The 26084-nt window shown below is 43.7% G+C and overlaps 2 protein-coding genes across 3 annotated transcripts in view; both read left to right on the plus strand.

Annotated features, from left to right (window-relative positions):
- Window positions 1-26084, plus strand: part of LOC122817592 (N-acetyllactosaminide beta-1,3-N-acetylglucosaminyltransferase 3-like) — a 165690-nt gene that overhangs the window by 87656 nt on the left and 51950 nt on the right. Inside the window, exon 2 of one of the 2 annotated variants that reach the window (XM_044090631.1) lies at window positions 20814-21958. In XM_044090631.1, the coding sequence (XP_043946566.1) occupies window positions 20814-21951 (1138 nt within the window). In that variant the 3' untranslated portion in view covers window positions 21952-21958. Of the gene's footprint in view, window positions 1-20813; window positions 22069-26084 lie in introns of those variants that run through there. The other variant, XM_044090630.1, reaches the window with a different exon arrangement.
- LOC122817591 (N-acetyllactosaminide beta-1,3-N-acetylglucosaminyltransferase 3-like) overlaps window positions 22059-26084 on the plus strand; it is a 59389-nt gene continuing 55363 nt past the window's right edge. The window contains exon 1 of the mRNA XM_044090629.1: window positions 22059-22184. Within this exon, the coding sequence (XP_043946564.1) occupies window positions 22153-22184 (32 nt within the window). The 5' untranslated portion in view covers window positions 22059-22152. The remainder of the gene's footprint in view (window positions 22185-26084) is intronic.

Genomic DNA, 26084 nt, shown 5'->3' on the forward strand with positions numbered 1-26084 from the left:
TCCACCCTGTACTGCTGCCCCTCACAAACCCACATGCACACACATGTCAATTGGTGTTACCAGTGGCTGGCTTGGGCATACCTAACCCACACCCTGTGCATATGATGACACTGTGCCACCTCCTGCATACTACAACATTGGTGCAGGAAAAGGTAAACACGTTGCTGATGCTCAGGGTGACTACATAGATGTGTATAAGTAGTAACATGTTGGTAACTGTTCATTGTTCCACTATGATTGTGTGTATATCCCAGCAGTCCTGCTGCAGTAACTGTATGAATGTCCTCAATTGTTATCTGCACCTATACTACTTACCAAAGTGTACCAGCTGCACACCATCACATGCTAACATTGACTATGGGAATGCGCATCATGTGCTGTTATGTAGATTCAGCTATATGTATCTGTTCTGTCACACATGCATTTATACACACCCTGCTACCCACACACATGCACACGCTCACCTGCCATTCCCATTATTTATTACCCTACATGAGTAGCTGTCGATACATGACAGGTACACATTTGAGAAGTGCACTATGTTGTTTACTACTGACTTCCTGTTCTCTACCTGTACTCACAGGGTGCAGGCAACCTCATCAGTTCAAAGATGTAATGTGCATCAGGTACTGTGGTACCCTGATTGCCACATCAAGCACGTTTCCCATACGGAAATGCACACACAGACACATCCCACATCCACACACTTGCCACATTCAGGCTTCAAAACACTATCTAGGTATATTCTGGTACATGTGCGTGTTACAGTAGCATGTAACACTATACTGAGTACTGGCAGTTGTCTGTTGTCATGTTGTTTGTATAGAATAAAAGAATTGTTTGATTATCCTACTTCGTTTTGTGGACATTACTTGAAGAAGTGTTACCTTACATGTGTTATTGGTACCACCACCTTCTCTTTTGTAGTTTTGTTTGTATAGGGTGCTGTCAACATCACTGCTTGTTAAGGGTAATGTGCACCCTGCAGTGCATAGCCCCATGTGGCAAAGCCACATCCCACCCCATCATTGTGCACACACACTAACCCCACCCACAGTAAAACACATACTTTCCATTTGCAAGATTCAAACCCATACCTAACTGTGTTATGACAGTAGAAACAGACACATTAGCAGAGTGTGCTATTTGCAGTAGTTGGAGAAATCCTTTCTAATGCTGTACTTAGAGGGTGCTGACATCATATGTGTGTAGGAGGAGGGATGTGCACCCTGTAGTGTGTTCTCCCAGTTGGCAAAAGGCACTTATCCCTCCCAGCATAGTGCACACACATAAACCCCACACATACATTCCCTTTGCAGGATTCAAACCCCTACCTAACTATGTTATGACACTGGAGAAAGACACATTAGCAGAGCGCGCTATGCGAATTACTGGAGGACTTTAATACAGGTAATATAGTTATAGAGTCCTGACATCATCAGTGTTTCAAAAGGGGGATCTGCATCCTGTACTGTACTGTCACAGTTGCTAATAGGGGCATTTCCCACACACACATCGATGTGTTCGAGGTTTGCATATGTGGGGGATCCAGTACTCCAGTGTGATTAGTATATGGTTTGATTGCAACAATGAGGGATATACTCCCAGTGGTGAGCATTTTGTACTCATGTTTGTGATGATCAGGTCTAGTATATCTGCCCCTCTTGTGGGAAGGTTGGTTACCTGTTCCATAGCTAAAGAATGTCTGATCTATGGGAACCCTAGAGCTTGGGTATTGTGGCTTGTGTAATGTTCACAGTCTATGTTTGGGTAGCTGACGTCACCCAGTATGATGGTGTTTGCAGAGAAATCTATACTCTCCTTTGTCAGCATGAAGGCTGTGTGGGAGTCCTGAGTTTGAGAGGGTGCTGTAAGAGCTCCTCTGTGTCTCTTTCCATGTGGTCCAGGAGGTACATCTCAGGTTGTTTGCACCAGCATGGACAATGACTGCCTCATAGTTGTACTTGCTGTGGAGTGACCTGTGTGCCTGTGTTATGTGGCACATTCTATCACCCGACAGGTAGCTAAATGTGACCCTCACCTTGCTCTGTCTGGAGGGCGGCACGTCTGTCAACAGCTCATGTCAAGCAAGTTCACACCCCTCATAAATGTTGTGGAAACCTTCAAAGGCCCCAGGCCTGTTGAAAATATGGACCAGACTGCAGATACCTGTATAAAGGCATTCTATGGACACATTCAGGAATGCATGGATCATGAAACCACATATGAAAGCATGACCCAATTCTCCAAAGGCAGATGTCCTGTGTGCCGGACACCAGCCATAAACACACTATACAATAGAAGGATGACACCACTACATGATACAACAACCCAAATGTGAAGGCATCACTGATGAGTATTGGAAGACAACTACAGGCACCCATACAATTGTCTAAGGCCATCTTTGAGAGAAGATTCCACAAGCCACTGAGGATAATCACAAGGCTTTCTGTAGTTATGTTAGGAACCTGGGTGGTACTACCCAGATATGCTCAGAGGTAATCCAAGATGTCACACGAAATACAAAACACACAGACATTGCCATCATCCTAGTGGACAGGTTCACTGCTGCCTTCTCCCCCCCACCACACCAAAAGGGCAAATATGTCTCGCAGCAGAGTGCTGCCCCCCCTGATATCACAGATGCTCAGGTAAGAGATGCCCTTCCCAAAGCAATAAACACTGCATCAATGGGACCAGACAGTGTCCCAGGCTGTGTCCTACATGAACCACAAGAAGAGCTACACCCAGACATAACACCACTGTTCAATCCCAGCCTTACTACATGATATGTGGCCAAAGAGTGGCGTACAGCAACAGTGGTCCCTCTACATTCAGGTGGTGCCTTCACGGATCCTGGACACTATTCGCCCCATATGTCTGACTAGCTTTGTCTGCAAAGCTATGGCAAGGATCATCATGAACCTCACATATCTAGATATTGTGGACCTACAGACATGTCACCATACACAGTTTGGCTTTGTTAATGGCAGATCCTGCCTCTCAAACCTGTTTGATTTCTTTGAAACAGTCACCAAGGCCACCTACAAGGGGAAGGAGGTCTACACAGCCTACCCGGACCTTGCATAAGCCTTTGATACAATACCCCACTTGTGCATTCTAGGGAAGCTCACCAGTGTACATATTAACCCCTATGTCACTATGGTTATTGCACAGTGGCTCAAGGGCAGAACACACATGGCTAGAATTGCTGGAGCCATGTCAGCCTCCAACCTGGTACAAGTGGTGTCCCACAAGGCTCAGCCCTGGGAGCTGTCATGTTCATTATATATTTATCATAGGTACAGGCCAACATGGAAGTACTGTGGCTGAGCAAGTCGCAGGTGACTGCAAACCGAGCCATAATCAACTCTCCAGCTAACACGCATCCTCCAAAGGGCCTCTTGCAAACACAAGACTTGTGCCACAGCCATGACCTCAAGGTGAATGACACAGAAAGCGTAGTCATCCCTTTTGTCAAACACAAGGTGACCACAATGACCACATATGTGTTAATCCATTAAGTGCAGGCAAAGGAATTATGGACGAATTATGGACCTTGGGGTACACAGGTTGATAGCATTCTACCATTTGACAACAACATGGACAAAGTGGTTAGGAAAGCATGTTATATGGGCCACATCATCATGATGGGATCCACATGTAGATCAGGGGAGGACATTGTGCCCCTTTACTCATCCCTCATCATGCCCATAATTGACTATGATGAACCTGTCGGCATGCACCTTACCAGACACCTGCAGCAACTGGAGATACCACATACATACCTCGACAAGATGATCAAAGGGCTCAAACAGATGCCACATACTGACTGGTTAAAGAAACAGCAGCTCTACTCAGTGGCATACTGCCTCTTCATAGGCAATCTGTGCCTGACATATAAAGCCATGTCAAACCCTCACTTAATGGCCATGCTGCACCTCAGAATATTCAGATCCAATCAGGATACACGCTGGAAAGACTTGAACCTCAGGAGTGATATACATAGGACATGCTGGAGGGGCACATTCACAACTCAGAGGCTCCCTTCATTCTTGAATATTATCCCAATAGAGGTTAGGCAGAGTGACTCAGTGACTATCTTCAAGAGTGATATTAATGACTGGATGTGACATTGTAGGGTTACCCTGGGTATCACTTATGTGTCACTGTGAGACAGAGGCACAGTATACTAACCTTGGAAAAGGGCATAGCAAGACAGATTTACAATGCATGTTGAAAGCCACACACATTCTGGCTAGGTGGATACATGCCCTGCGCAGACATCCCTGTATGAATCTATGGACCTATTTATCTTGTTCACCATTGGCCCTATGTGCTGTTAATCACCAATGCAATCTCAATACTATGGTAGCATGTGCAAAGGTCAGTTGTCAGTCACCTCTATGGTACAGTTGTGGAATATGGGTGTCATGTAGTAATGTCACAGCTGCCACATGTACACAGTCAACCCTATCCCCTACCCATGGATGTACAACACATGCATGAGATGGAAACACATGGCCAAACTGTGGACTAAGCACTCTGAACCAAGTACTGGCATAACCTGTCTGGTGGCATGAAATAATACAGTGACAGCAATATCAGTCTGATGTGGACCTACACGGACAGCAATACAAGCATGGAAACACACCGGGCCAGTTGTGGAGCCTAAGGATAGCATCCTGCATGACTGGCAGACATCTCTGCAGCTGGCACACAGGCATACATTAGGCCTGCACACAGCACGCATAACACATAGCACACAAATCCTGTGTGTCAAACAAGCACAGTCTGTACAGCTATACAACACTACTGCCGCAGTTGTGTTAGGTACTTTTATTGTCCAGTACAGTGAGAACATGCTCACCAGGCTGGACAAGGTGTAGGTCACAGTGATATGCTCATGGGGCACAGTGGTCCACCACATAACACAAGCATACAGGTCAGTCAGATGCATGGACACATATGACTCAGTCATTGTCCATACCACCACAGCTGATATGGGATGTCCCTCACTGGGATACATGATGGGGAACATGGAAGGGATCACTGAGCAAGTGACACCGGCTGGTAGACCCCTGACCTTGGTTGGCATCAGACCCTCACTAGGGATTCTGACATATTACTGAATGCTAATGAATTAGTGTAGCTACAACACCCTAGCTGAACGGTTCTTAGCATGTAGTCACTGCATTGCTATGGAATAACATCTTACCACTCCCACAACAGGTGAAAACATGCAGCACCTGTACATCAACAACATGTAGACTATATGCCCCAGACCAGGTGTGTATCCCTCACTACTAGGCTGATAGCATCTACATCTCATACTGTATATACACATCCCACATGCAGCACCTGCACAGAAGACCACAGTCATAATGTTACCCTGTGCAAATACCATGTATTCACATGTGGCAGGCATCACACATGGTAACTATTGAAGGTCACAGGTACATATGTGTATTTGGCACACACATACATCATGTGTGCATTGCCATAACTGGTTTAATCAATGTCATGCATTATTGTGAGGGACAACCCGCACACATGGGCATTCTGTGTGGGCAAAACACACGTGGCATGTCTGTAATCAAAAGCCATACATAATAGTGATATCGTTTAGAAAGGGGTATGTGCATCCTGTAGTGTGTTTTCCCAGTTGCCAAAAGGGATATTTCAGTCATACACACTTACCCCCCCCTTCACACACACTTGCTGGATTCAAACCCCTACCTAACTATGCTATGACACTAGAAACGGACGCATTAACACAGCGCGCTATTCGCATTACTGGGAGATTTCCTTTCCCCTGATATACTTATAGGGTGCTGACATCATCAGAGTTTAGAAAGTGGAATGAGCATCCTGTGGTGTGTTTTCCCAGTTGCCAAAAGGGATGTCCCTTTCATACACACTTACCCCCCTTCACACACACTTGCTAGATTCAAACCCCTACCTAACTAGGTTATGACACTAGAGACAGACGCATTAGCGCAGCACGCTATTCGCATTACTGAGAGATTGTCTTTCCCCTGATATACTTATAGGGTGCTGACATCATCATAGTTTAGAAAGTGGAAAGAGCATCCTGTGGAGTGTTTTCCCAGTTGCCAAAAGGGATGTTTACACACACTTACACCACTTCATACACACTTGCCACTTGCTGGATTCAAACCCCTACCTAACTATGTTATGACACTTGAGATGGACACATTAGCACAGCCCGCTATTCGCATTACTAGGAGATTTCCTTTCCCCTGATATACTTATAGGGTGCTGACATCATCAGAGTTTAGAAAGTGGAATGAGCATCCTGTGGTGTGTTTTCCCAGTTGCCAAAAGGGATGTTCTTTTCATACACACTTACCCCCCTTCACACACACTTGCCACTTGCTGGATTCAACCCCCTACCTAAGTATGTTATGACACTAGAGACGGACGCATTAGCGGAGCACGCTATTCGGATTACTGAGAGATTGCTTTTCTCCTGATATACTTATAGGGTGCTTACATGATCAGTGTCTAGAAAGGGAAATGAGCATCCTCTGGTGTGTTTTCACAGTTGCTAGGAGTAACATTTGGACCAAGTGTGTGAGCATGCCCAGTTCAGCCTTCCCATGGCATGTTGTGTGAAAGATGTCTCATTTATCTAAGTGTGTGAGCATGCCCAGTGTGGGCTTTCCATATTTTGAACTCTGCAGCCCATCACATTTGTGGATGAGTGTGACCTTCAACAAATACCTCCAGTTTATGGTTGTGTGTTCTGTGCCATGTTGTGTAGTTATTGTCCAAATGCTTTTTGTGTGAACACAACAGGGAGTATACTGTGCCTGCAGGTTTTGCATGGGATACTTTGTACACAATTGTCAACATCCGTTCATACTGACCTAACACTGTAGTACTGTATAGTGTAGTGGTTCAGTACTTTCACTGTGGTGGTCAGTATCCTGGGCTTTAGTCCTATCACTGCTTTACATTTCCATAGTGTGCACAACAGCCTGGTTAGGGTCCAGTTGTGCACATCTCTGCACAAAGGCGATGCCTCTACGGACCCTGGTAATTACTGCCCCATAAGCTTAACAAGTCTAGTCTGCAAAGCTATGGAGAGGATCATAATTGAGCTCATAAACAAAGATATAGGGGACATGCAGACATTGTACCCGTCCCAGTTTGGCTTGGTCAAGGGCAGATCATGCCTTTTGTACTCGGTTGACATCTTCAAAACGGTCACTTAGGGCATTGTTGGGGAAAGGCAGTCCATACAGCCTACTTTGGCCTTGCAAACACTTTCAACACAATACCCCACTCAGGTATTGTGGAAAACCCTAACAACTGAAATGTAAACCCATATGTCACAAGATGGGTTGCAAACTGGCTTAAGGACGGGACCCACAGGGTTAGAGTTGCTGGCACTATGTTAGACTCTAGGCTGGTCACAGGTGGTGTCACACAGGGCTCAGTCCTTGGCCCCCTATTGTTTGTCATGTACTTCCCAGAAGTACAAGCCAACATGGGAGGACTTTGGCTGACAACATTTGCAGATGACTGCACACTGGGCGCCATAGTGGACAGTACATCAGACACGGATATCCTTCAGAAGGGACTCACGGTAACTGATAGCTGGTGCCAGAGCCATGGCCTGAAGTCAAAGTGCACAACATGTGTAGACATACCCTTCAGGAAAAGCAAGGTAACCCCAAGCTACCATATAGGTGGCAATCCTCTAAGCACAGAGGAGGTTATCATGGACCTGGAGAACCAGGTTGACAGTCGCCGTTCTTCTGACACTCACATTGCTAAAGTGGCTAGAAAGATCTTCTACATTGCCCACCTGATCAGGATGGGATTCACATCCAGATCTAGTGGGTCATTGTTTCCCTGTACTCTTCACTTATCAGACCGGTGATCGAGTAGAATGCCCTGTTCTGGATGTATCTCACCCAACATCTGCAGCAATTGGAGGCACCCTGAATGTCCCCCACGTAAAGGATAAAGGAACCCCAACATCTGTCATATGCTGCCAGATTGAAGACACTCCCGCTCTATTCAGTCACATACCGTCTGCTTAGAGGTGACATGTGCCTGACATGCAAGGCCATGTCCAAACAGGGATTAATGGACATGCTCCACCTCAGAATTGGCAGATCCACCTGAACCAGTAGTGCAAGTGACTTACACCTTAGCATGGATGTACGTTGGACATGTTGGAGTGATGGAGTTGTCACTCGGAGACTCCCTATGCTGTGGAATACAATCCCGGTCCATGTGAGGCAGAGCACCTTGCTGGCTGTGTTCAAGAGGTATCTTGACCTGTGGATGGGAGGTCATACGTTTAACCCGGGGATCGTCACTGTGTCACTGCTGGAGAGAGGCACGACAAAATAATGGGCACAGTACTGTTTCCATATAAAGGGTGGTGTACGCCAACAAACTCTGGGCTAGGCTTATACCTGCCTTAGGGAAGATAGCCTAGTATAACCCTATGTACCTATGAACCTATCTGACCATGTTGCATTATGTTCAGATGTGAACTACTTACAACAGCCTCATCCAACATCAGTAGTGTATTCCACAACATGGGTGTACATTGGCAAACACTACCGATGTGCCCTAGGCCATTTCTAATGCTAGTCAGAGAGTGTGTTTGTCCGTCAACACATTGTAAGTGTAGTTTGCCATGACATATGTCTTGTTTAGTATACTGTGCCTCTGTCTACCTGTGACATAACATTGACACCCAGGGTAAACCTACCATCTCCCATCGACTCATTAGGATTCCTGTTGAGGGGAATCAACGAGTGACTCTACGGATAACCTGTACTGGTAGTTTACTCATGCGTGGGGGTGGCTTCTGCGTTATGGATAATGCCGTAAAGCCTGTCCTATGTATGTCAGTGCTGGGGTTCAGGTCCCTCATGTGCATAGCTCCCTGCCATTCAGATTGTACAAGGTGCAGCATGTGCATTGATTCCAGCTTGGACATGGCTTTCTACATCAGGCACAGCTTGCGTCTGGGTGGACAGCATGGCAGTGTGTGGAGCTGCACTCTGTTTAATCAGGCGACACATTACATGTGGTCCAGCTCTTTCATACTCCTGGTGAGGTACTTTTGTGGACTTTACAGTTGCTGGATGTGTCTGCATGAGGTACACCCCACAGGGGCTGTTGTGGTGATTTCTAATGCTGATGAAAGATAACTGCAGAACCAGAATGACCTCCCCTTAGCTAGATGTCAGAAAGCATGGACCATGCAATCACAAATAAAAACAAGACCCTCTCCACAAAGGGAAAGTGGCCTGTCTGGTGGACCACAGCCATAAACAAACTGTATAACAGATGAGTGATACTAATGCAAGACAGAGCTACATCTCCAAAAGGGAAGACAGCTGTGATTAGCACTAGTAGAAAGCTACATTATGTCATAAAGACATGCAAGGTCAACTTGGGGACATAAATCACCAAAGACAATGAAGGTAACCACACTGCTTTCTTCAGTTATGTCAGACACCTGGTTGGGAACCCTCAGATATGCTCAGAGTTGGTACACAACAACATATATTCCAGTGACCTGACAGATATGGGCAACATTCCGGCGGACAGCTTCACTGCGATTTACCCCCTCCCTCACCCCCAAAAGAAGATAGTTATCACAGCTGTATGTAACCTCACTGTCATCTTGGATGTCCATGTGAGAGCCACACTCAGCAAAGACAAGTACACAGCATCAATGGGACCTGATGGTATCCCCGGTTGCATGCTATGTGAACTCCAGAAGGAGCTGGACCCGTATATACAAATGTTATTTAACCTTAGCCTTGCTACAGGATATGTACCTGAACACTGGCGTACGGCAACAGTGGTCCCACTCCACAAAGGAGATGCCTCCACAGACCATGGCAACTACCACCACACAAGCTTAACCAGCCTTGTCTGCAAAGCTATGGGAAGAGTCATTATGGAGCTCTTACACAGAGACATTGCTGACCTACAGACCCTTGATCCCACCCAGTTCAGCTTTGTACAGGGCAGATCCTGCCTTTTGCACCTAGTTGACTACTATGAAACTGTCAGTAGGGCCATTGATGAGGCTACACAGTCCACACAGCCTACCTGCACTTGGCTAAGGCCTGTGACACAATACCCCACTCAGGCATCATAGACAAGCTCAACAGCTGACATATAACACCATATGTCACAGGATAGGTTGCAAAATGGCTAGGAAACAGAACCCATAAAGTCAACATTGCAGGTGCCTTGTCGGATTCAAAGCCAGTTACAGGTGGTGTCCCACAAGGATGTGTCCTGGAACCCCTCTTAATTGGTATTTACTTTTCAGATGTGAAAGCAAACATAGGAGGGTTGTGGCTGACAAAGTTTGCAGATGACTGCAACCTAGGCACCATAGTGAATACATCAGCCGGCACACACATCCTACAGAATGCCGTCACAAAGACAGATAGCTGGTGCCAGACTCATGGCCTGAAACTGAATGCAACTGATGTGTAGTCATCCCCTTTGGGAGGAACAAAGTACCCACAGATCAATACATAGACAGCAACCCACTGAGCACAGAAAACAAATCAGACACCTGGGGACACGTGTAGATAGTGACATCTCGTTTGACACCCATGTTGCCAAAGTGGTTAGAAAGACTATCTATCTTGGCCACCTTATCATGGAGGGTTTTCCATCCAGATCATAGGAGGTCATTGTACCACTATACTTCTCCCTTATCAGGCCCATGATTGAATACAAAGCCCCATTTGGTATGTACCTCACCCAGCACTTGCAACAGCTGGAGAGACCCCAAAAGTACCTTACCATGAAGATCAGGGGTCTACAGCACATGTCATATGCTTCCAGAATAGAGGAAACCCAGCTTTATTCAGTGTCATACCGCATACTTACAGGTGACCTATGCCTGACATACAAGACCATGTCCAATCAGGATTTGGTGGACATGCTCCACTGCAAGCAATCCAAATCCACCAGAACCATGAGAGCTGAAGATTTGAACCTCAGCACATACATGTATAGGACATGCTGGAGGGACAGAGTCATAACTCAGAGGCATCTCACACTCTAGCAGAGTATCCCAGTTCATGTTGGACAGAGTCCCTCACTGACTCTCTTCAAGAGACATCTGGACAACTGCATATGAGACAGAGGCACAGACTAGACAGAGGCACAGTCATGTTATTCAATTACATAAGGTGGTCATAATGTGTTACTACTAAGTCAGAGGCACAATATTCGGAATCTATTCTGTACACTTATTACCACTATAAGGGGTGGCAATAGCCACATCACTATGGCTAGGCATATACATGCACTAGGGCGGATAGCCTACTAGTAAACTATGACACTATGAAACTATGGTGTATGTGTAGGTATTGTCAGTCAAGCACTATGATGTGGTTTGGGGGCTTGATATCTCACTGTATTCCAACATTGTTTTGTCTATTCCTTCTAGCATGTCTAGGGATCAGTTGCTAGTGTCCTCTCCTGCTCAGCTGGTGAACCTGGGAATATTGAGGCAATGTTACAATTGCCTCATGTACACTGACAACCCTCTCCTTCTCCCATAAAACACACATACATGTGAGAGATGCAACTATATAGCCAAAGTGGAGGCTGAGCTCTCTCAACATAGGACTAGCAAGACCAGAGAGAAGGTGAAGGTAACCACACACATCACAAACCCAGTCTCACATAGCACTATCACAACTTAAAATCATACACATAGACACACAAAGACATACTCGGAGGCTCTGATCAGAATTCTACCAAAACAGCAGCGGCCACCACAGCAGACACCCACACAACTGCCTCCACAGAGCACAGCAAATGCAACACATAGACCACAGAGTCAGTGTGCCAAGCAGTCACAGCCCGTAAGGCCAAACACAATGCCAGACACACTTGTCATAGGTGACTCTATAGTCAGACACACTGACGTCCCGCTCACCAGATCGAGTACGGAGGAGGTCACAGTAAGCTGCCTATCGGGCACTGGAATACACCACATAATGCAAGTACTCAGGTCACTCAACTGCAAGTACAAGTCTGACCCAGTCATTATCCATGCTGGTGTGAACGACCTCAGATGTACCTCCCTGGACTACATGGAAAGAGACATCGAGGATCCCTCTGATTATGTAGGCCAGGCAGGTATGACCCTGATCTTGAGCAGTATACTACCTTCACCAAGTATGATGCCACATAAACAGAGACAAGATGATCAGCTGTAATAATTTGCTTAATCTATGGTGTCATTCAAAGGGGGTCCAATGTCTGTCTGCCTGGGATGACATGCTGGACAGGCCACGCTGATTTGCAAGGGATGGCTTGCACCTGTCACCCCTGGGCTTCCGGATTTCGGATGATGCTCTTGCCACCCCCATTGTGCCTTTTTTATGCAAGAATCAGATTCTACACCTACCACCCTAGAACACAGAAAAGGAAAGACACTAAGGGTAATGCTGCTCAATGCCAGAGGTCTCAACCTCAAGCTGCACACACTCAACGCCCTTCTCAGTATGTAGCACATTGATGTCTGTGCTGTGCCTGAAACCTGGTTCACGGCTTCTGACAGCACCCCGGAACTATCGGGTGTTACCTCATATCATGCGTTCCGGCACCAAAATCCGGACAACACCAGGAAAGGAGGGTGGGTGTCCATATTCATCAAGGACACCCTCACCTCAAGGTTGGTGGCAACACACGATGCATCGGAGACCATCCAGGTGCCAGTAACCGTAGGCAAGACTGCTCTGCAGTTTGTAGCATGTTACATGCCACCCTCTCAAACTCAGGTACCTCACACAGCTGTCCGAAAACACTGGAGGGGATAACTGTATCTCCAAACACCATCATACTGGGTGATTCCAACTATCCAAATATAGACTGGGATCACTAGTCAAGCCAACACTCTAACCGAAGGTTCCAAGAGTTCATACACTCAAATGCCATGGAACAACTGGTCACCATCCCCACAAGTGGAGACAACATACTAGAACTCATCATCATGAACATGGGGTCACACTGTTCAACACCAGCAGTATACCCATCATTGGTGAGATCAGATCATGAACAAATCTCAGTGGGAGTCCACATCCCACCCACACCCCAGATGGAAAAACAAACAGTGAAGACCGTCTCAAATGCCGACTTCACATTTCTAAGGACTGATGTGGTCTCTTTCAAGGCCCCCAAGCCAGCGGACACCATTACCCAAGCCGCTGTATCACTTACAAATGCCTTCTACCAGCACCTCCAGGACTGCATGGATCAAGCAATCCCAAACAAAACAAAGACTCTTTGTACCACAGGCAAGCATCCAGTCTGGTGGACCCCAGCCATAAACAAGCTCTACAACAAAAGGAAGGAGCTACTACAACATAGAGTGACATCCGTAGAAGGGAAGACACCCCTGCTCATTATGAGTAAAACACTGGGTTCCCCCATACAATCATCCAAGGCAAGTTTTGGAAGTAAACCCACTCAGGACTCAAGGGACAATCATGAGGCCTTTTTTACCTATGTTTGACACCTGGGAAGGAACTCCCAGATATGCTCAGAATTAGTTTGGAATGATGTAAATATCACTGAACCTACAGACATTGCCAACATACTGGCTGACAGGTTCAGTGCGGATTCCCCCCCCCCTCCTCCCAACTGGAGGGGTATCTACAACAGAGGATTGTAGCCCCCCAAACATCTCCAATGCTGGGGTGAGAACTGCTCTATTCAAGGCGGAAAACACTTTATCCATGGGACCAGATGGTGTCCCCAGTTGTGTGCTCCATGAACTCAATGAGGAATTACACCCGCAGTTAGGGCAGCTGTTTAATCTTAGCCTCACCTCAGGATATGTGCCCAAGGAGTGGCATACGGCAATGGTGGACCCACTTCACAAAGGAGGTGCCTCCACCAACCCCGGAAACTACCATCCCATCAGCTTGACAAGCCTGGTCTGCTAAGCTATGGAGAGGATCATAATGGGAATGATAAATGAAGACATAGGGGACTTGCAGACATTGGATCCAATCCAGTTTGGCTTTATCAAGGGCAGATCATGCCTTTTAAACTTGGTTGACTTTTTCATGACAGTCACCCAGGCCATTGACGTGGGCAAGGCAGTCCACACAGCCTACCTTGACCTGGCAAAGGCTTTCGACACAATACCCCACTCAGGTATCATTGAAAACATCACCAGCTTAAATGTGAGCCCATACATCACAGGATGGGTTGCAAACTGGCTAAGTGACAGAACACACAGGGTCAAAGTTGCTGGTGCCATGTCACACTCCAGAGCTGCCACAAGTGGTGTCCCACAGGGCTCAGTCCTGGGCCCACTTTTGTTCATCATCTACTTTTCAGAAGTACAAGCAAACACAGGAGGATTATGGCTGACAAAGTTTGAAGATGACTGCAAACTGGGAACCATAGTTGGAAACCCATCTGACACAGACATCCTTCAGAAGGGTCTCATAGACACAGATAACTGGTGCCAGAGCCATGGCCTTATGTTAAACGCTAAACAATGCATAGTCATACCCTTCGGGAACAACAGGGTTACCCCTAGTTCCCATCTAGGTGGCAATCCTCTAAGCACAGAAGAGGTTATCAGGGACCTGGGCACCCAGGTTGACAGTAATATTTCATTTGACACTCACGTTGCCAGAGTAGGCCTGGGGCTGTTCCTGCTATTAGGACAGAGGTGTGACCTGGTAGTGTCAGGGTGCTGATGTTGGCTTTGACCCTGTTTTCTATTACAGCACTGATATCTACATTCTCTATACTGTGTGTGTTTACACTGCACGCATTTATACTTCTGGCATTGGGTAGCATTACATCTAGGTTACTATCCCTTGTGGTACCTATGAGTTAGGTTTGTGTTTTTTGTGGTTTATGATTGGTGAGGGTGGATGTTAGTCAGGTCCTCAGGTGTGCATATGGTACATGGTATTACATTACTTAACACATGGCATTCATGCCTCAGGTGGTGCTGCAGGGCTGCCTCTGTCGGATGCACATACTACACTCCCTGTACATGTTTGGAAGCAGGTTGTGTCATGTTAGGCATCCCTGTTACTATATGAGTGAGTCAGAGCGGGTATCAGTCCCAGTGTTCCTACTGACCAAGTGTATGTGCTATGCGTTGCCTCTTTGCCAAGGCCAGGGCATACTGGGCACGCCTCCTTCTGCCTACTGGGACAAGGTCAGGTTGTTCCTCCTCCGAGTCACCCTCTGCCTGTGGTGGCCTTGGCAATGGTGGGGAGATGTTAGGCCCAGCCCTGTGCTGGTCCTGCTGCAGCTGTTTCCGCAGGATCATATTATGTAGCATAGCACATATCATGACCATTTGGGTACATGTAGTTGGTGTGTACTGCAAGGCTCCACCAGATGTGCCCAGACACCGGAACCATGACTTGAGCAGCCCAAACACACGCTCTATGACATTACGTGTTTGTGCGTGTGCCTCATTATGGCGTTCCTGTTCAGGTGTGTGTGCATTTCTGATGGGTGTCATCAGCCACGGCTCAAGTGCATAACCTGCATCCCCCAGTAGGTGTCCGTGAGGGAAGTCCCCACTGGCAAATGATTGGTACAGCTGCGTCAGGTGCCAGATGTGGGAATCGTGGTAGCTCCCAGGGCAGCCAGCACACACATTCATTATTATGCCCTGGGCATCACACACGACCTGGCAGTTGATGGAGGGGTATCCCTTGCGGTTAATGTAGACTCTACCCTGCTCACCAGCTGGTGCTTTGATGCGTACGTGAGTGCAGTCTATTGCACCCAGCACCTCAGGGTATCCCGCTATTTGCTGGAAGAGACGCATATTGCTGGCCACAAGCTCACGGTCATTAGGGACATATATATGATCACCGACATGTGCTGACATGGCATCCAGGAACTGGTGCAGTACCCTGGAGGCTGATGCCTGTGATATCCCCATCATATCACCAGTTGGTCTCTGGAAGGTACCTGTTGCTAGTATTCTTAGGCCAACACATACCTTGGTTTCCACTGGGATGGGTTCTCCTCTGTTGGTTCTGTGTGTGAGATGTGGCCTGCACAGCTCAACAATCTGCTTCAGAAGGTCTCTGTCCACTCTGTAGTGCTCTACTATCTCCAGCTCATGTAACCCATGGTAGGTGACCCTGGGCCTGTATACTCTTCTCCTCACTCTGGGTTGTCTGTCAGCATCTGCATTGTCACCACCCTCAGCAATTCGCCTTTGCCTGATTATAACAGCTATGGCAGCCCCTAGCATTTCTGCTCTGAGTTCAGCTTTTTTCAGTTTTCAATTCTGATAGCTTACTTCCTTGCAGTATCTCTTGTGAGAAACACCCTGCACTGCTCTTTGCAGTGTTTTAAATGCTGGGTTGGGCTTCTAGTCTGCCTGCATAATTGCCTGCTTCCAATTGTTTCCAACAATTAACTGCAGCAGTATCCTCTGGCAGTTTCCGTGTATTTTAGTTGTTTCCTGTTTCCTCTCTGTTTCCTAAGGGGGAGCAATGTGCACACCAGCTTAAACACGCTCACAGTCACTTAAACGCGCACACACATCCCTACACGGTGTTACACGCGCGCACACATCCTTACACGGTGTGAACTAGGCTGATTCATGTTAAAACGCACGCACACTGCCTTACACACATGCACACCCGCGCAAACCATTGTAAACGGTCTGCAACACGCTCCCATATGTTGAGCCTGCCTTACACATGCGCACACGCGCGCATGCACGTATTTCAAGAAACTTTGAGTGTAGGGATAGCATAAGCCTTCAATTTCTTGACTTTCCTAGTGTTCTGTTGGGACACACCTCCCTCCCTGAAGTCTGTCTGTCATCTTTCACCTTACATTGCCCTCCAATCTGGTACATTTGTATCTATCCTTCCCCCTGTGATGTCACCTACCTCTTACTCTGTTCCTCCCCCTTCTCTAACTCTTACACTACTCAGAAAGTGCTCATTACCTATGTAGCAGTGTGATTCAGTATTGTAACCCTCATTTACATAGGATTGCCTAGTAATAACTAGTTACATGTCTTACACGGAGCTTCCCCCCCTTGACAACCACTAAACGGAGGCCATATTGTTTTTGGTCTGCAAGTCCCTCCATTGACATTCCATGTAATACATAAATCCCACAATTGTGGGCTTATAAGCTTCGGTTTTTAGTTTTAGGTAGCGCACCCTGTTTGCGCGGGTGTGCGCTGCAGTTAAACCTCAAAATCCCGTGGAAAAAAAAAAGTTATATAACATATTTTTGCAAAAGTTTTTCATGCCAATGGCCACATATTTGGCCATTGGCATGCTTAATGAAACAAATGCACCCTTTATTTGGAGCTGACATAGCTCTGTTTTTAATTTTGCAGAAATGTACTCAGTTGTCAGCTGAGTACATTTCTGCAGCTAACACGTCTGTTACACGGACTGGTTTCTGCTTCGTGGATCGCTCAGATACCTCATTTGCATATCTTTGAGCTGCAAATGAGGTATTGAGTATTTCCACGCCCAGTCCGTGTAAGAGACGTGTTAGCTGTCTCTTACATGGAGATTTGGGCTGTTCCTGAATCGGGAGGCTTACACGGAGGCTTACACTACTCTTGAACTCCGTGTAAGCCTTCCTGAATCTCGCCCCAAGTGTCCACCAAAGTCGATAAAACAGGAACTTTAATGCAAAGGATAAGCACGTTCACAAATAGTGCTTCATCAGATCCATAAAAAGCAACACAAGTATATGATTTTATACAATTAAACAATAATTTATCAGCCAATCAGAAGACAACAACAATTACTGATGTATACTTTGCTTCTTTAAAATAGGTTTTAAGGGTAGAGCAGCAGCATTGATTCCTGGCAGTTTATCTGCCTGCAATCTCACAATCCATTTAGCTTCAATATTTCCTAGTTTATTATTGTAATCACCCTTTCTTTTGCTAACATGCACAAGCTGTAAAACACTGAATACAAAAGAATGCCCTGGTGCCAAAGAAATATGTTTGGCCAAGGCATTAAGTACATTAATTCGCCTAATATCACTCACATGCTGTAAAATGCACTCTTCCAACATTCTAACCATTTTACCTATATAAAAAGATGCACACAACTTACACCTAGCCAAATAAATCAGTCATTTTGATCTACAATCAGCATAAAAACATGCTTTAAACAAAAAATCAATTACAGGATGCTGAAACTCTTGTGTGGAAGATATAAAACTGTAGGCTTTGCAATGCCTGCATAAAAAAGTGGCCATTCAGACAATGGCAATGGTACATGGGCTGATTTATAACAAAGCTGTCTTTTAAGTGAAAGATTGTTCTTAAAAGTATAGCAGGGTTTCTCTCCCACAATATCTTATAAATTGCCCTTAAAAGGGACATAAGGGTGATTAAAAAAAAAGGTTGGCCTCTGTCAGGGCGCATTGCAGTCACCAAGCTGAATTTTTTCTCCGAAGACTCTTCATTGTACCCTCTAGCAAGTAGATCACCCTTAAGACATAACATAGCTTCTTTGTATTGTTCTTCATCTGTGTGTAACCTAGACATCCGTAAATACTGACCTTTAGCAATATTTTTAAAAATGTGCTTCAGATGCATACTATTAAGGTGTAACAAAGCATTCTTCCCACATGTTTTACTATAAAGAAAGCTGGATAAAGTACCCTCAACCAATGTAATCTTAGTATCTAAAAATTCAACACATGTTCATGAATGATTTAAAACAAATCTAAAACAGCTACTAGTGGATTCAAGATATTGCACAAACCTCAAAAGGTCTAACTCTAAACCTTGCCATAAAATAAAAATATCATGCTAGGTGTCACAATAGACAATAACCTGCAATTTAACCTTCATGTCCAACAATCCATCAAAACGATCAATCAAAAACTAGGTCTATCGTACAGAAACAAAAAAATTCTTATCAATTTCCTGTAGGACCTCCCTAGCCCAAGCCTACCTTTTCCCCTGCTTCCCCTATATTTTTCGACCTTCAAGCAAATCTTTTAACCAAACTTAATCAAACCTAGAATCAGATAGCTAGATTTGCCTGCAACTTTCCCCATAAATCCCATCACTGCCTTGCCCTCAAACAATTGCAATAGCTTGGATTCGATTAACTGCTACAACTCTCTGAGCTTCAAATGGCACATTTTCTACTTTGCAATTCTGCTGACTGCCCCTCCCTGTCTAACCTCCTATCCCCATACACACCTTCCCAATCTCTCCATAGCACTGACCAACACCTTCTTGAGACCTACAGACCCAATAAAACTATAGGTAAAGTACTTTATAAATGCTCTATGTTTCAAATTTGGAATAAGCTCCCTAACAATTTATGGTCTATCCACTCTTCCTCTCTCTTCAAAAAAGAATTAAAGAACTACCTAGGTAACTCCCCCTCCTGTACTTGTCACCACCCAACCTAATTATTACCTTCCCAACTGTTCCACAGTACAATATTCCTTCGTGACCCTAATCTATATTCTCTTAAACACCAGCAGTGTGTTCCCTCAGGTGTTATTTTTGAGCAATTCTCTACCTAAACTTTATCTTATCTTTCCCGATATTACTATTCATCCCACCCCCTTTCCCACTACTGCTTTACTCTCTATCTCTCTGTCTCTCTCTCTCTCTCCTTTACTCTCCTGACCTTCCTAAACGTTTCTCCCCCTGCCTACCTATTCCCCTCCATTACATACTGCTTCCCCAGCTCTACCAACTTGGTCCTAAAAAAAAAAATCAGTTAACAAAACTGCTGGGGCTTTCCCCATTACCCTCTCAGCAATCTACGTTTTTTGTAAATTGTTACTATTTTTATACGTATTGCTAAGTCTCATTATTGTAAGATATGATAATAATTTGTACTATATTTTCTGACATGTCTAGAATGTATGTGTTGCAGTATAAAACTGTAAATGTCTAGAATATATGTATTTCAATATAAAATTCTGTAATATGTTCTTTATGTGGAGCTTTTCTCCTCGTGTCTCCACTGAAAATGGGCCACCAGCCCAGTGGACTAACCCATTTAACAAAAGACAGATAAATAAATAAGTAACTAAAATTAAAAAGTAGAGGGAAGGAAAGAAGCAACACTGTTGTGTAACTAAAATCTTAGAATTAGTCAGAGCAAATGGGGAGGTATGGATTGTGGAGGCAATTAAGAACAGGCAGATTTAGCTGTTTGGGGCTTGGAAATTGGCATTACAAAAATAATAACAGCAAACCATTGTAGATAAAACAAAGAAACCTTCATTTCTTACACTTTAACTATCATCTTGGTGATATGGCCCTCTTTGCTTAAAATACATAGCAATAGTTTGCACATTATGTAGAAAAATACCCCCCCCCCCATCAGTGATTCAAGAAACTTGAAGATTTATAAAATTAGCCATGTGATAATAGTGGGACCTGAATTCAGATATCTTAATTTAGGCTGTAATAATTTACAGGACCTGAGTTTACATGACTTAATTAATGTGATCCCCTCATCTGTCATTACTTAATGAAAATAACAAATGAGATAACATACTTCTCAAACCCTCAGCTGTCCTTCTGTGTAACAGGCCTATTCTAATTTGTATTTAGTGACATTGTGAACCAGAGTGCTGCTACAACATTCTGGCTCCAGTTCTTTTTCTTCTTTTCAGCTGGCAATTAAGTCACCAAAGTTGTTATCTTCTGTATGACAATATTTTGCAACAGACTATGTATAACATTAAATTGTTAATCAGTAGTTAATATAGTGTTCTTTTTTTAAATTTTTTTTTCTATTTTTAATCAGGTATAGATGGAACTATTCTGTAGGATATTTGGTCCTGTTTGGTCTTGGGACTTATTTACTCTTTCTCCTCTTTCTGGGACAACCTCAAAACAACTTTCAGAAAGTTAATGAAAAAATGACATCAGTGCCTGCAAGAACTACAGAGAACCTATCCAATGCCACTCAACCAAATGTGGTATTAGACTGCATAGAAAATGCATCATTTGCGAAGAATGAAAATGTTTTGATATTACCAGACCACATAAAGGACTTTCTGAAGTATAGACACTGTAAGAGTTTCCCACTCCTTCGGGAAACTCCAAAGAAATGTGGTGGTCCTGAGCAGTCAGACAAAGTCTTTCTCCTTCTTGCTATCAAGTCCTCACCTAAGAACTATGCACGTAGAGAGGCCATTCGTAAAACCTGGGGAGGAGAGCGAATATATGAAGGAGTGCAAATACAGCGTCTGTTCATACTTGGAGTCACTTCAGATCAGAAACAAAAAAAGAAACTTCAGCACCTCCTCTCAATTGAGAGTGAAGAAAATGGGGACATCCTTCAGTGGGATTTTTATGACACTTTCTTCAATTTAACTCTAAAGCAGGTACTTTTCCATGAGTGGCTAGAGCAAAACTGTCCCCATGTAAAATTTCTGCTGAATGGTGATGATGATGTGTTTGTTAATTCTGATGCTGTTGTGCAGTATTTATTAGGTCTAAATGGAAACAATGGTGATAAACACTTGTTTGTTGGACAGCTTGTTAAAACTGTGTATCTGGAACGTGATAAATCAAGCAAATACTACGTACCAGAAATAGTAGCATCACAGCAGTCCTATCCTCCTTATTGTGCAGGTGGTGGATTCTTGCTGTCAGGATTTACAGCCAGGCAGATCTACAAGGCATCTCTGAACATTACTCTCCTGCCGATTGATGATATTTACATTGGGATGTGTCTGGAGAGGGCAGGACTCTCACCAGAGTCTCACATAAGCATCAAAACAGGAGGTCTAAGTGTCCCTTCAGACTCAATGGATTCCTTTGACCCTTGCTTCTACAAAGATATGCTTTTGGTTCATCGTTTTTTATCTTATGAGATGATAGTGATGTGGAAAGCCATACATGACCCTACCCTAGAATGTGGGATTTCTGTAATTTGAAAAAAAAGTCAGTATACATCTGAGGATTTAAAAGTTATCTTTATTAAAGTTTTGAAATGTAAGAACAGTGTCACCCTTTTCTCAAACAGGAGCCTTGCAGGAGATTAATAAATGTGATTCTGTTTATTTTTCTCTGTTGGCCTGACTTTGGTAGCAGAACATAGATCCTCCTGGGTGTGAGTTAACATCTGTGTTTCATAAATGGTGCATGTTGATATACAGCCTTTGTACAGGTAAGACTTCAACATGCCTTCTTATTTTTCTCATACCATCACAACAATTACTGTCTATGTCATGGATGTCCTTAACAATGTATAGAGAATGTGTACTGCTGCCTCACGTTATCATTGCCTGCCACAACCAGATCAATTTCACACTGTATGAATGTAAAGAAGAGTTATGACAACTTGTTTCTCAAAATTCTACCCTATTCAATTTTTTTCTTTTTCTCACAGTATCTTACTGACAGTAACTGTAAATTGGCTTGTATAAAGTTGCATTAATTTTCATGAGTGCAAACATGCACATGCACACACACATACGCAAACAGTATTTCTAGGTAAGAATACTTATTCACTACCATCACCTAATCTTGTACCTATGGCTCCACTGCCACCAGCTAAAATAGTCAAGCGCTGTAAGGTCACAGTTACTGAACACTCCTAAAATAAACCATCTCTCTCATGGTAGTTATGGATGTCACAGCAAAATCAGTCTCATTTCAACAGATGGATGCCAGCAGTTATATTTCACAGACTTTGTGCAGTTATCCATATACACTTTAATAAATATTAAGCCATTAGCTTTTATAGTTAAGTTATAAAAATATGTTGCTTAAAATTATGAAAAGCACACATATAATTAAATGTCCAGGGAAAATGCAACATTTTACTGGGAAATTCAAATAAAAATTGTGAAACAGACACTTATTGTCAGAAAAATATAAACTACAATCTACCCCATCTTTGCAATGGAAGATGACTAGAGCTAACTATCGCTATGTTATGAACTTTTCTGTAGAAGAAGAAACACAGGCAAAAATGTACAATTTAGCCCACTTTGTTCTTGAAAAAACTCTTTTTTATATCCATTTGATTGTTTCTTCAAGGTTCATTCATTGCTCCTTGTCTTCTTCAAAGCTCATCAGCATATACATAAGACAGTATCTGAAACACCGCTCAGCAATGAGGGCCATAGTACTTGCTGATAATCTAGAGGTGTGCCCTGTGTTTACTGGTAGATACTTGGGTATCATTAACATGCTTCCCCCTTTTAGCAGTTAGTCTGGCTGTCCTGAATCTTCCACATCCTGATATTTTTAGATTTTAAATCGGTACTGTGATGTTGGCTTTAAATAGAAAATTCTAACCTTTTCATACTAATGTGCTTCTCTAAGTTTGTCTCTCTGAAAAACGTTTCAGTCACAGTATCTTTGGTATATCTTTAATGAAAAATAGTTGTGTCCCATAGTTGTTCAGATGTCCACATTCTCCACCTTTTAGGGCCTCACATACGTTTTAATTATAACAAGAAACATACGAAGGTGCATCTCTTTAGTTACATGACCCACTTCCCTGACTCAAAAATGCCATCAGCATTTACATTACTAATACCACTTTTGTGCTGGATTGCCATGTTTTAGGCCAGTAATTACAATTTTCATCTCACCACCTTACAGTTCTATGCACTAGCTCTGTGTAAATCTTTTAAAACAATTATATTCTATGACAGCTGTGAATTTTCTAACATTTACAGAAGCTTGAAGCTTTCAGAGACCACAGCCAATCCTTTAACATTTCCTATAAATGGCTGCATATGATTCTTTTCTTTGTCAGAATCTGTTCTTCTAGGATAACTCTTTAAGAGGAGCAGGTGTTGTCTTATATTGGAGGAAAAATTTACTTAAATATGCTGCTCTTCCATGGAGTATGCTTACCTGCATTTTGGTAATAGGCATAAGCCATGCTTCGATAGCCATCACCTTGCAAACTCTTGATGGACCATGCCAAAAACCTTTGAATGACCAAGGCAGAACACTTTTCCCATTCCATCCTAACATATCTTTTTGCCTTCATAGTTAATATCGCCCTTTCACTCTATTAACTTCTTTAATGTACTCTTGGTAAGACTACTTAATATTACCCTCTCGCTCTAGTCATAACTTCTTTAATGCATTCCTGGTAAGACTAGATAATACTGCCCATTCACTCTGGTCATAACCTCTTTAACACACTCCTGATAAGACTAGTTAATACTGCCCATTCTCTAACTTCTTTAATGCACTGCTGGTAAGACTAGATAATATTGCCCTTTTGCTCTCTTCATAACTTCTTTAGCACACTCCTGGTAAGACTAGTTAATATTGCCCTTTCTCTCTATTCATAACTTCTTTAATGCATTCCTAGTAAGACTAGGTAATATTGCCCTTTCCCTCTATCCATGACTTCTTTAACGCACTGCTGGTAAAACTAGTTAATATTGCCCTATCGCTCTATTTATAACTTCTTTAACACACTCCTGGTAAGACTAGTTAATACTGCCCTTTCTCTCTATTCATAACTTCTTTAATGCACTCCTGGTAAGACTAGTTAATATTGCCCTTTCTCTCTATCCATGACTTCTTTAATGCACTCATGGTAAGACTAGCTAATATTGCCCTATCGCTCTATTTATACCTTCTTTAACACACTCCTGGTAAGACTAGTTAATATTGCCCTTTCTCTCTATTCAAAACTTCTTTAATGCACTCCTGGTAAGACTAGTTAACATTGTCCTTTCTCTCTTTTCATAACTTCTTTAAAGCACTTGTTTAACGCACTCCTGGTAAAACTAGTTAATATTGCCCTTTCACGCTATCCCTAACTTCTTTAATACACTCCTGGTAAGACTAGTTAATATTGTTCTTTGTCTCTATTTATAACTTCTTTAACGCACTCCTGGTAAGACTAACTACAAATGGCAGTATCATCAGTATAAGTGAGAGAATAGACCCAGGTCCTGCCAAGATATCATCTACCTCTTTCTGAAAATGTTTATGCCAGTTTTCATTACAAGGGTATTTTAATAAACTCAGGCAACCCAAAAGGAGTTACAGAAACTAACCTCTCCTTTGTTGTAGATGCCAAGCCCAGTTGCCAGTAGCCCACCCAAAATCTCTCATAGCTCCACCCAAAACATTTGCTTGATTTGCTTGGGCAACCTGCTATGTGTCTGTCTTGTTGTCCACTGTCTCCATGGATCCACCTGGTCCTACAAATGTTGGGTACACCCTGGCTTAGCAGTGAGCATGTCCCCAAACTTCTTTAATACTGTTCAGATCCCCACTGCCTCGGTAAGGGTTAGCTGCTGTAGTAGCATACTACTTCATCCATACAGATGTCAGACAGACCCGCACTGAGAATGGCCACCACAAGATCCCCAACTGATTCCCCCTGTAATCCACTGTAGATATTCATAAATAGTGTATTGCTATTATGGTAGGATGTCATCATGTTACTGTGGTAAAATTCTTGCTTTTGTCTCATCTCTGGCATTTCTACTATATAATTATCTTCACTTACCTTTGTCACAACAGTGTAAGGATCCTCTTATGTTTCCTGCAGTTTATGTTGAACAGCAATAAGCACGGATCACCTTTTTTCCAACTGAATTCTCTAGCTGTCTGTTTGTGCCCCACTTTCTATTGCTGTTGGGATTATGTTGGGTGCTCCTTTTCCACCCCTCTCAGTATCCTAGCCCAGTTCTTAAATATTAAGACATCATAAACAATAGTATCTTTGAAATAATCACACTCACCCTCTCACTCATCAAAAATTGAATCTTGGGGCTACTCACCCTTTTGAGCCTGTAAATGTTTCCTCTCACAGACCCCTGCTTGAAAATGCTTCATCTCCCAAGGCCCTGTTTACACTTATCAAGGATTCTAGAACTTGTTATTGTTTTGGAATTCATGGTTAGGCATAAAGAAGCCGCAGTAGCCATTAGCCTAGTACACACCTATGAGGCTGTGACCATAAAATAACTCAAATGGTGAAAAAATATGGACTTTTGCAGCATCTTTCTGTATGCAAAGAGGAGTTGTGTTAGTTACTTGTCCCACTCCTACCTAACTGATCTAAGAATGCTCTCAACAA

The sequence above is a fragment of the Protopterus annectens genome, chromosome 13.part0, assembly GCF_019279795.1.
Source record: "Protopterus annectens isolate FY-2018-M chromosome 13.part0, PAN1.0, whole genome shotgun sequence".
NCBI lineage: Eukaryota > Metazoa > Chordata > Ceratodontiformes > Protopteridae > Protopterus > Protopterus annectens.